The 13,364-nt window shown below is 37.3% G+C and overlaps 1 protein-coding gene across 1 annotated transcript; it reads left to right on the top strand.

Moving 5' to 3' along the window:
- Positions 1 to 1,163: 1,163 nt before the first annotated feature.
- LOC141587905 (uncharacterized) lies at positions 1,164 to 1,928 on the top strand. The gene has a single exon (XM_074409369.1). It carries the CDS (start codon positions 1,164 to 1,166, stop codon positions 1,926 to 1,928), a length of 765 nt encoding a protein of 254 aa, XP_074265470.1.
- Positions 1,929 to 13,364: the final 11,436 nt, after the last annotated feature.

Genomic DNA, 13,364 nt, shown 5'->3' with positions numbered 1-13,364 from the left:
TTGCTAAACAATGCAATTTGTTTTTTTTTTACAACACGTTATTCTTTTAGGAAATAATTTCATGAACTAAATAGATGGTATTACTACCCTTTTAAAGTTCTATTATTAGTGTTTAATTTACTTAAGTATTTACATAATTTGTTTGTAAATTACTTAAATTAAATAAATATTATATTTTCCATATATTTTATATTTACCAAAACCTTATCCTTTACGTGAAATAATTTCATGAACTAAATACACGGTACTACTACCCTTTTAAAATTCTATTATTAGTGTTTAATTTCACTTAAGTATTTACAGAATTTGTTTGTAAATTACTTAAATTAAATAAATATTTTCTTTTCCATATATTTTATATTTTCCTAAGAAAATATTTTATATGATCTTTAATACTCATTTGTCGATTAATTAGCTCTGTAAAACATCTTCTATATACAACAAAGTTATAATAACAACAATAGTGAATTAGTGCCTTTCAAAAAAAAGTAGTGAATTAGTGACAATACAATTTTTTTTTGTTTTCAACTACATTTATTCTTCTTCGTTCTTAATTTATTATGTATTCAGTTTTTTTTTTAATTTCGAATACATATAATACAATTAATACTATTCCATATGAAATATCTTAAAATTATTAACTTATAGTTAATGCGTATTTTTTTAATGTAGTTTTTTTTTGAGTTAATTAAGTTTAAGCTAATAGAATATGGATGGATTTTTAAAGGAAATAAGTGAATTAAATTAATGCAATATAATAATAAATTGATAATCCATATCATATTAGTTTGCCAAGTCACATTGTTATTGTGTACGTGGCTTTTTTCATCCCATGTGGCATTGTCTACGTGGCATTTTTAGGCTAGCCTTTTAATAATATTTTATAGATTCATAATTCTATACTCAATACAAATTCTCTCATTCAATATTACAATGTTTTCATATATAGTTTATCATGGTATCAGAGCTTTTCGGTTAAAGTTTCCGCATATTTTCTTTAAGCAATCTTCAAACACTTCTTCATCCTACTCTTCATATCTTCATCCTAATCTTCAAACATTCATCTTCATATCTTCAACCTTAACCTTCACATTTTCAAATCTTCATAAACTTCTTCTTTCAATTCTTTATCTATAATAAATTTCCAAATCCCTCAATACAATATGCCTCAAAACGAAGTTAACTCTGCTCTCAATGTCAATGATCCTTATTATATCCACAACTCAGAAATCACTGGTACTAAACTCATGAATAATCTTTTTGACGGAACTGGTTTTGGTAATTGGAAACGGGGTATGCTCATTGCTTTGTCAGCCAAGAACAAGGTTGGCTTTATCGATAGAAGTATCCCTCAACCTGTTGATAATGCTCCCACTGCCAATAATTGGCGTCGTTGCAACAATATTGTCTTTTCTTGGATTCTTAATTCTTTATCTCCAGAAATTGCTGATTCAGTTCTCCACAGCAACTCTGCTCAAGAAGCTTGGCAGGAATTGGAAGATCGTTTTGGTCAATCTAATGGAGTACAATTATATGGTATTCAAAAGAATCTAAGTGATTTCTCCCAAGGTAATGATAGCAGTGTTACATATTTTACTAAGATCAAATATACATGGGATGAACTTGCTGATATGGGTATGAATCTCAAGTGTTTTTGCACATGTAATTGTGGTGCAAAGGTGAAACAGGATAAGTTTCAAGAAGATCAGCGTGTAATACAATTCCTCATAGGTTTGAATGACTCCTACAAGGTGATCAGGGGAACAGTTTTGATGCAAAATCCCTTGCCAAAAATGGCCATTGTTTACAATAACTTGCCGCAGGAAGAACGACAAAGGGAAATTCAAACTTCAGTACATGTACAAATTAATTCAGCTGCACTGTATGCAAGGAACAACAACACGACTTCTGCCAAGAACAACAACTGAAATGCACAAAAATTCAATTCTCAGAATTACAACAAGAATTTCAATGGTGCTTCTTCTTCTTCTCCTCAAGGAAATAGTTTTAAACCCACCAATTCTTCTCAGCAACCCAACAATTACATGGACAAAACTCAGAACTATGAGGATAGATCAAGGTTATTATGCAATTATTGTCAGAAGTTTGAGCATTCTATAGAGAACTGTTATCATGTCATGAATAAGAATAGGAAGTTTGCTCGTAATGTATTCCAGGGACAGACCAACATTCTTGGTTCATATGAGAACAATAATAATATTTCTAATGGTTCTTTATTGGGTCCAACAAGCTATCAACAGGGTAGTTCTTCTGGTCTTGCTTCTCACCTTCAAGGCAATTCTTCTGAAGGGCATTCTTCTGCTTCTGGATCTGGTACTTCTGGTGCACCCGAGCATCATATTTATTCTGCAAATTTCGCTGGTAACAGTCTTTCTCATTCTCATTATGTTTTACATTCTCCTGTCAGTTCTACTACTTGGATATTAGATTCAGGGGCAAGTGATCATATGTATTCAAATCAAGATTTGTTTTCTGAACTTAAGGCTATTGACACACCTTACACAATATCTTTACCTAATGATAACATTGTTAATATTGAGCATATAGGGACTGTTTAGATTTTTCCTGAAATATCTCTGAGTTATGTGTTATTTGTGCCTTGTTTTAAGTTTAATTTACTATCCATAGGTAAATTAGTTAAACAGTTATATGCAGTAGTGAATTTTACTCCTACTATTTGCTATTTGCAGGACTTTCTAAGAGGCTCTTGATCCTTGGTAGTAACATTAATGACCTATTTTTGCTGCACACCAACTCTGACAAGGAGCATTACAATGATATCACTAATAAAACATTTATTAAGCAACCTCTCATATCATGTAATAATAGCCTTAGTTTAGTTAATTGTGTTTCAAATGATGTTTGACATCAAAGACTAGGTCATTTACCCTTGTATCAGCTAAAGAAATTACATTTGTGTAATGATCAGTATAATAATACTAGTTTGATGTTTTGTTCTATTCGTGCTAAAGCCAGGCAACACAAGCTGTCTTTTCCTGTTAGCATTTCTATATCTTTTTCTGCTTTTGAGGTTATACACATTGATATTTGGGGACCTTATCATACCCCAACCTATAATGAATATAAGTATTTTTTAACTATAGTAGATGATTTTTCTAGATGTACTTAGACATATTTGTTGACTCATAGGAGCAATGCCTTTACATATCTAAAAACCTTTCTCCAAATGATTCAAACTCAGTTTAACAAGAAAGTTAAGATCTAATCTGATAATGCTTTTGAACTTGGTACAAGCAATTCTACTGATCAATTCTTGCAGACCATGACATTTTACACCAGACTTCATGTTTTCACACAATACAACAAAATGGTGTGGTTGAGAGAAAGCATAAACATCTTTTAGAAACTGCTCGTGCTTTGAAATTTCAGTCTAATCTCCCAACCAAATATTGAGGATATTGTTTATTGACTGCCACTTATATTGTTAATAGGTTACCTACCAAATTTTTACAAAATATGTCTCCTTATCAAGTATTATTTGGTACATTTTCTAATTTAAGTCATATGAGATAATTTGGTTGTCTTGTATATGCTTTTACTCCTAAACCTGGCAGGGACAAGTTCTCTCCCAGAGTTATTTCATGTGTATTATTGGGGTATCCTTTTGGTAAGAAGGCTTACAATTTACTGAATCTTGAAAGTCATTTTATTATAGAATCAAGAGATGTACTCTTTCATGAGGACATTTTTCCATATATCAAAAATACATCTACAAATTTTATACCCTTGTCTATTCTTGATACTGACAGTTCCACCACTACAGCTACTCATCATTTAAGCAATAATAGTAACACTGTCAATAATGACAGTCTTATACATACTGCTAGTAGCAGTCATGATAATTCTAATGAAGCTTCTGTACATACTACTGATACTTTACCAAACAATACTGCTATCAATAATGGGAATATTACACATACGACTGTCACAAGCCTTGATCAAGTTACTAACAGGCCAAGGCAGTCTGGTAGAGATACTAAGACTCCTTCTTATCTTCAACAATATGTGTGCAGATTGCCACCAAAATCCTGCAACGCTGCACTTAATAAGTTCTGTTGTCATACCCTCACATCTTTGTGTCAGGATTGCTCTTCTCCTACTTTTGCTTGCTTATGTGCTTCTCTTATCTCAGCACCAGGTACACACAAAGTTAGTCTAGTCCAAGAGCCAAAGTCCTATGTAGAAGCATATGTCTTTCCAGAATAGCAAGAGGTCATAGCTGCTGAGTTCAAAGTTTTAGATAACAATCACACTTGGTCCATTGTTCCCTTACCTGCAGGAAAGATTTTATTGCTAGTAAATGGGTTTTCAAAGTCAAGCATAAAGCTGATGGTAGCATAGAAAGATATAAAGCCAGACTTGTAGTTAAAGGCTATACACAGAGAGAAGGCATTGACTATACAAAAACTTTTTCTTCTGTTGTCAAGATGACCACCATCAGAACCTTGGTTGCAGTAGCTGTCAAGAAAGGATGGGCAATGACACAACTAGATATAATGCATTCTTACATGGTGATCTGAATGAGGAGGTTTACATGAAAATTCCTCAAGGTCTGACTAGTAAGGGAAAAAATATGGTTTGTAAGTTGCAAAAGTCACTATATGGGCTCAAACAAGCCTCTAGGCAATAGAATGCCAAATTTTGCACTGCTCTTAGGTCCAAAGGGTATAAACAATCTTTAAATGATTATTCATTGTTCACTAAGAAAACAGATGGCAAAGTTGTCTTCTTGGCCATTTATGTTGATGACATCCTGGTTGTAGGAGATCATGCATCATAAATTGCATCTCTAAAACAATTCTTGGATTTTACTTTCAAAATTAAGGATATGGGAAGCATTAATTATTTTCTGGGGTGAGAATTCAAGCACCTGTCCAATTGAATTGTAGTGACTCAGAAGAAGTTTGCAACAGACCTTTTGCAAGAGTTTGGGTGTTTAAATAGCAGACCAGTCTCTTCACCCTAGATGCTTCCTTAAAACTCAATGCAAAGTCAGGCAACTTGATAGATAATCCAGCTGACTATAGAAAGTTGGTAGGCAAACTGAATTTTTTGACTCACACAAGACCATATATTACATTTGTAGTACAGCTCTTAAGTCATTTCATGGCTTTCCCTAGAGATGATCATTGGAAGGCTGCTATTCATGTCCTACAGTATTTGCCTAATGATGTTGCACAATGAATTTTGCTTAGGGATGGCAATTATAGCTCAAACCGAAACAAAACCGAACCGACCCGAAGGAAAACATCCGATCCAAACCCAACTCTTAATAACCCATACCCGATCCACTATTTAAAAATCCATATCCAAATCCACAATTGAAAAACCCGAACCAAATCCATACCCGATCCATCCGTATCCGAACCCGATCCAATCAAGTATTTTTGGAAATTTAGGCTTTATTGTACTTGAAATTTCAATTTTGTCATGTAAAATGAATTTTTTATGTTGTCAAATCAAGTTTTGGATCGGGTTTTGGATTATATGGTGGATCGGGTATGGATTTGGAGCGGGTATGGATTCAGAAAAAAGTATAATGGGTTGGGTGAATTTTAAAATTTTGGATATGGAACGGGTTTGGATATGAATCGGTGATCCACTAAGTTAGTGGATTGGGTTTGGATCTTGCAAAACCCGATCCAACCCGATCCATTGCCATCCCTAATTTTGCTGAACAATAGACCTGATTATGGTTTAGAAGATATTTGTGATGCTGATTGGGCAGCATGCCCCTAAACCAGAAGATCTATCAGTGGTTTTTTGGTTTTTCTGGGAGGCAGTTTAATCTCTTGGAAGTCCAAGAAGCAGCAAACAGTCTCCTTATCGTCCGCAGAGGCAGAATACATATCTTTGAGACGCATTACATCAAAATTGGCATGGCTAAGTAGGTTATTATCTGAATTAAATGTGCCTAATATTGCAGCTATACCTATCAAGTGTGACAGCCAATCAACAGTACATATAGCCAAGAATCCAGTTTTTCACGAAAGGACTAAACACATTGATCTTGACTGTCACTTTGTTCGTGAAAAACTGCTTGAAGGATTGATAAGTTTGTCCTACATTCTTACCTTACAACAACCAGCAGACTTGGGCACAAATGTTCTTATAGGACCTTTGCATCAACAGCTACAGTCCAAGTTGGGGCTATACAACACATCCTCCAACTTGAGGAGGTGTTGGAATATATACACACAAAGTTAGTTACTAGCTAGTTAGTTACTAGTAGTTAAGGCAGTCTGTTATACAAGTTAGTTACAAGTTTTAGTTATTCTGTTAGCCTAACACTAAGTCGGTATATAAAGAGATGTATCCTTGTAAGATACAATTCATAATTTTTATACTCAATACAAATTCTCTCATTTAATATTACAATATTTTCATATATAGTTTATCAGATTGTCTGTTCTTCATCATACGTTTATGCCTCCGATCAACACAAGAATCTTCAACTATATCATGATTATCCTCAGAAACCCTTTTATTCTTACTAATAAAACAACCAAAAAACAACATCGGTCGTGGCGGAGAACAGTTGACAACAACCGCAACAACAACGGGACTGGCACCAAAAGCCAACCCTTCAAATGGGGTGTTTAGTGAAGCTATGAATGATGGAGTGTTAACACTTTGAAGAACATCTTTTTCACTATCTATATCAACATCATTGTGTAAATTTTTGATAGACATTTTTTTATATTTACTCTGTTTTTTTTATTTTTTATTTATTTATTTAAATTAATTTTGTGGGATTTTTGGAGGTTTTAAAAAGAGAGTGCATGTGAAAATGGGGAAACAGATAAAATGTAATGACCAACGAAATTTGGGCGCCACCCTTTCACATGGGGTGAGTGGGGACCCCTTCAATTAAAAATGTAGTGAGGAGTGAGGCTGAATTGACTTCATACGCGATTCATATTTACTTGTTTACCCGTCAATAATTAAACTAATTTATGATATTGTTAGACCACATTATAGATTTTTTATTCATGTTTTTTGAAAATCAGTTAAAACTTAAGTTATATAATGTGGTGGTTGTTACCCATGCTTAGTAGTGGTGATTAGGCCGGTTAAACTCGGACCCGACTCGAACCGGTTTTTCAGGGTCAAGACCCGAAATTTCGACTTCGCAATCCGTTCGACTCGTTATTCTAGGGTTGAAACTCGACCCGTTATGTCAAAGATAAATCAAGAATTTTATTAAAATATTATTATTTATTATATAATATATTAAAATCAGTATTATACTAAGTATAACTTTTACAATAATTATTAAAAAAAGCTTTCTTTCTATAATTATGTCAATATACTTATTGTAGGTTGAATAAAATTAACGTAAACATTGAATATTTTAAAATTATTAATTTTGAATATGTCAAAAATATTTTTTGATTAAAAAAATCGGAAAAAGGCGTTGGAAACTATTTTTTTGACCGTATTCTGATCCTAACCCGACCCGTGACCCGAATGACCCGACCCGTATGACCCTACTCATCCGAGCTGTTTGATAGGTCAAATGGTGATGGTTGTCATGAGTAACTTTGTATAGTTGTTTTTGCCGACTATGATCAATGACTTTATATAATTGTCATGGATTGATTTTATTTGCTCAAACAACAGCACTACTCACGTATGATAGATTCTTACATGCAATTTCTTGATTTCTTATATGTATCTAGGGTTGTTCACTCGGTGGTCCGGACCAATAACAAGACCGAACCGGACCATTTGGTCCGGACCAGACCGGACCGAATTTTATTTGGTCCGGTTCACGGTCCACCTATTTACTCTACTTTGGTCTTCGGTCCGGTCCTGGACCAAACCAAATGGAGCACAGACCGGACCATGGACCGAACTTATATGATAAAATAATCTTTAAAATTGTAATATTATTGATTTTATTTTCTTCTTTGTTCACACGTATTATAAGATGTGTAATTATGTACTCAAATCTAGTAAAAAGAAAATGTTGTTTATTTTTATCGTTATGAACTTTTCAAATTCTAATTTATATGCTAAACCATGTCAATGACAATCATATTTGGTCCACTTTGGTCCATTCGGTCCGGTCCGATCCACACGTTTTTCTGGTCCAGACCGAACCAGACCAATATTAATATGGTCCGGTCCTCGGTCCACCTTTTAGCCCTTATTTGGTCTTCGGTCCAAAGAGTTTGGTCCGGTCCGGTCCCGGACCAATAAACACCCCTATATGTATCACCAAACGTATTATACTCCCTCTATTTTTTTTTAGTTGTCATTCTCACTTTTCGAGACACTCACTTCTCTTTTCAATATCTCTCAAAATATATGACTAAATATGTTGAAATGTATAATCATATTAAAGCTCTATTCGTAAGGAATTTTATGGTGTATTTTTTATAATTTTCCGACCAATATATTTTTGTATAAATTGAATTCAAAAGCTCACCTCGTAAATTGAAAACGTCAATTATTTTAGAACGGAGGAAGTATTTAGTTTTATTTCCCTAAGTAAAAGCGTAAATTAAGGAAATGATGAGGATTATTTGTTTGCGATAGGATCAATCAAAACAAGTAATATATTGTTATAATTAATAATATTTATTTCCTTATATAACAATGCTATTAATTGAAGATTATCAATAATAATATTTCTCCTAAGCAATTACTCTGATTGCCATGTCAATTAAGCTTGTCATATAGAATGTCATGTCAGCAGTGAATTAGAAAATTAATATATAGTATGATGATTTGCGTCGGGTATCAACATCAAATAAGTGTATTTGGACATCCATATTCTGAAATGCACTTGAATAAATAAGTTTGAAATTGTAACACCCCCGCACACCAGAACGCCTTACCAAGGACCATTCCAGTGTATGACGGTGTCACCATCTCGGTTTCCCGAGGAAGTAGATCAAATTAGACAATACAAGGACAATATTACATTAATAAAATATCTGTCACAATACCATTCTATTCAAGTCCCTAGAATAAAGTCCAAATACAACACTTGTGATTCTACAACTCTAGACCAGTAGCGTGATGACTCGATCCCTCCAATCCCAGCAGCAGTAATCAACAATACCTGCTAAACCATCTGCTCACCATCCCCGAATGGATCACCGCAGATACCACAAAACAACACGGGGTCAGTACTGACTAATCAAATGTAAGACAAGACAATAAAGTAAATGGCTGATCATCCACTATCCCACACTCATCACCTCGTACAAACACCGACTACACACGAAGCGTGTAGCCCCGCGATTACCCATCGCAATGTAATCCTCGCCGCCGATGGGTGACCGCACCCATCCCCACCTAGTCCAGCTCCTCAACGAGCGACTAACAGTCCATGTCCCTTAATGTGCACATCCCCTCCCGTGGCGGGTTCCACGGAGGGCGAACTAGGGCGTGAAGCCACTCCCGCAAGTGACTCCACCACAATCCCAATCACAGCATCGCAGCTGTCACATGACAACGCCGTCATTACCACAACCACTATACTCCGATGATCAGCGGATAACCATGAATCACAATACAATCAAAATCTCAAATCAATTAACAGTAGACTGAGTAGGGAGACCCTACCTCATAACAAAGCATGAAAGACTTCCATTTATAGCCACGCACGACTCCATTAAGCATCCTAACAATGACAACCAAATCCTATTACACGACTATACTCAAATAATCATTCAAAAAGGACGCAAGGCAGCAACTTACCTAACCTTGCACATCGGTGACGACCTAGACAACCACCATCCACGTCCTCCTTGCTCCGCGAGTCCCGACATTCCCATGGTAGGGGTTAAGCTAACTCTTTAGAGGTATGAGGCTATGGAGTAATAGAGTAGGGGTGATGGTCTAGGGTTAGAGAAAGAGAAACTGTCGAGGAAATGAGAAAATAGAAATGAATCTCGCGAACTCGCATTTATAATAACGCGTCGACAGCAGTCATACTCGGTCGAGTATAGGAACACTCGGCCGAGTAGACTCCACTCGGTCGAGTATTGGTGATACTTGGCCGAGTGGCCTCTGCTAGGTCGAGTAACTAACCTCTACACCTCCTATTACCAGACTGATCCCTCACCCAATCATTCCTAAGGTCTGTTTGGTCAACAAGATCGGTCAACAACGCTCCTAAAACTCCTGAGTGTTACAATCTTCCCCCTTAAAAGAACTTCGTCCCCCGAAGTTCAGCCCGTCGACACAAAAGTACCATGGTCTTAACCACCTACCCGTATACATAAATTCACACTATCCATCAATTATCATCGGCCATCTTATTCAACAACAAACCATCTTATTCAACAACAATTGTTTACCACCGCTACCTTCCCAAATAATGCTACTCACAACTTACACATTTACCTACAGAGATTAGTCAAAACAGCATTCAACCCTATACTTACCCAAGTATGCAATTGAAACGCTTTACACAATGTAAGAAACCATACCCGAATGTAAACTACCACGTTAAAATGCGCTTATACTAAATATACAAAAGCAAAGCGACACACCCTTATAAGATACCTAAGTAGACAATCACCACCTTCCGAGCACGTATACCAATTATCATCAACTGAACCGAATCTTCATGGTACTTGACACCCATGCACCATACAACATAGACGCGGCTTAAAGAAAACATAATTGTAATCCAGTAACTCCGAATGTGAACACCTAACATACATATAATTCCAAGTATTTCATAAAATTAAATATTTACTCATAAACAAAATACATATATCACAAATAAAATACTTATCATAACACTTGAGTTGAGACATCCGTGTTTAGTATAATCTTTATATTACCCGAATACAACATAGCTATCGCTTCAAGGAAACATGAACATAAGTTCCGAATGTTAACTACATACGTGCAATTCCAAAATCATAGGTATAACTAAACACATATTTTACATAATTAAATACTTAATTCCGCGACATTACTCTTTCCCTCTTAAAGGAACTTCGTCCCCGAAGTTCACCAGTAATCATTTTCCCAAATCCAACGCTAAAACGTACCACATGACAGTGACATTACTTATAAACTCATGTAGTTCAGCTTGTTTTACGACCTTACACATTTGCGATTTTTAAAGACCAATGGTTTCAATTTGACCAATATGTACATTCTAGTAGCGTGACAATTATTATATATAGAATAAATAAGGAAGAATAGCTCTATGCGTAAACTCGTTGGGGCAATTATCATTGTAACCAAACATATACGTATGTATAAGACTCTTATAGTTACCACATTGCATGTGTAAAGTGTTACTTTTCGTATAATTTATTGTCTAGGGTATTCCACCCCTAAACAGTTTAAGATCCTGGTAACCAACCTATGTTATGCCACGAAACACTCATAAATTCATAGCTGATACTAACAATCACAATTCCATGATACAATTATGACCTAACTGAGGGACGTCATTTAGTATGACATAATAAAATAAGTATCTAACAAGCTTTGTCACACAATTATCACGTAATTATGAAATTCTCATAACAAATTTCCAATGTCCCTCTGAAGTCGCAATAATCGGCCGAGTATGAAAGACAACTCGGTCGAGTACGCTCTACTCGGTCGAGTATAGGCATACTCGGCCGAGTGAGCTCTACTCAGTCGAGTAGTAGTCTATACTCGGCCGAGTGATGCCGTCAGAGAGCGTTTTGGTCGATATCACTTAGCTATCATTAACAACCTGCAACAATTCTTCACAATGGTTTTAATACCTCACTAATTTCTACCTGAAGTGACATGAAACACGTCTCCATACGTTAACTAAGTAACGGCCTTATGGCCAAATACAATCATCCAACGGAAAATACCAAATACCGAAAGCAACATCTAAAGAAGAGGCAATAAATCCGACACAACAAAACAAGTCCATCAACACTAAATAAGTCTAACATCTAAGAAATCAACTAAATAAGTCTAACATCCAAGATCAGCATCGAGGACCCTCCTCCATGTCATCACCACCACCAGCGCCAGAAGTACCTGCACCTGAACTCCCTGCACCTGGAAAACCTGCTGCTGCTGAGTAATCCCTTCCCAGCTGACTGCCGGAGTTGGCTCCCCACGGTCCCGCGAGGTAGCCAAACTCGGTCTCCTCCGGAGGTCTCCAGAAACTCGGGTCCACCCCATAACTGTGGAACACTCCCGTATCCACTCCCGGTCCTCTCCACCATACAGGTGTGCCAAATCGGTCCCCGATGCCCCGATTAAGGGTCATCTCGTGAAGGTTGCGGAGCACTAAAGTAGAAGAGATCCGCTCGGCCCGGCTCATGAGGCCGCATCCTAGGGTCCCGCACCGTAGGGTATGGCGAGTCTTGGTAAGGGTGGTAAGGGTAAGAGTCGGGGCGAGTAAGAGGGCTCGGACACAACCGGGTCTACCCTAGGGCCGCCTAACTCCACGACGCTTCCTAGGTGGGGGAGGTGCTGCTGCGCCCCTCTCATGCACGGTGACGAGGCTCGGGTAAGTCCCGGAAGGATCCGCGGGTCAATCAGGTAAGACTGGGGCTCAGGTCTAGGAATGCCACAAGGCTCCCACTCGGCCAAATGATCAACAACAGGGAGGTGAGCTGGGTCCGGAAGCACCATCCACATAGTACCTCTCACCCTCCAAGCATACGACCCATCATCCATCTTCCTCAACCATCGGTTCTGACGCCAGTATTGGGCGTCCATGGTGGGCACAACCTCAACATACTCATTCCCCTCAGGAGGTGGGGCCTCAAAGTCGGTCAGCCGCTGAGCTAGGCGGGTCACTATGGCCCCGCAAGCAATAAATCGGGTCTCAGTCAGTGCCATGCGCTCCAGACTAGAGCACACTATACCAGAGCACCTTTGTAGTAAAACGGTTTCCGGCGGTGGAGGTTAAGGTAGGACACAAGAAGCATGACTTCGTGAGAATTGAGCTTACTCACGTCCTCTCTCGAGTAAAGCGCATGGTCAACATCCTTAGAAACATACGAAGGGAAACGTGTTGGATATCATTAATCAATATGGCACTGACGGTAGGGGCGGGTCTGCCAGTCAAATAAGGAAGGTACTGAGGTGCGCCACTGTTCTTGGCCACGTCACTAATGTAGTCATCATCCTCGGCCTCTAAACCCAAATGGTCAGCCAACTCATCAAGGGTAAGCTCATGATCCTCATTCATGAGACGAAAAGAGACGGTCTTACCCTTCCTATCATAAACAAAAGAGCTCAAAAACTCTAAGGTCAAGTGGGGGTATGATTTCTTTCTCAAGTGATACAACCCCTCCATGCCCAAAATCTTGAAAATGTGAACTATGTCCTCCTTAATCCTCAAA

Source organism: Silene latifolia, chromosome 6 (genome assembly GCF_048544455.1).
Source record: "Silene latifolia isolate original U9 population chromosome 6, ASM4854445v1, whole genome shotgun sequence".
In the NCBI taxonomy this organism is placed as follows: domain Eukaryota; kingdom Viridiplantae; phylum Streptophyta; class Magnoliopsida; order Caryophyllales; family Caryophyllaceae; genus Silene; species Silene latifolia.
The sequence above is the reverse complement of the archived record's forward strand: the minus strand, read 5'-3'. Positions and strand labels throughout refer to the sequence as shown.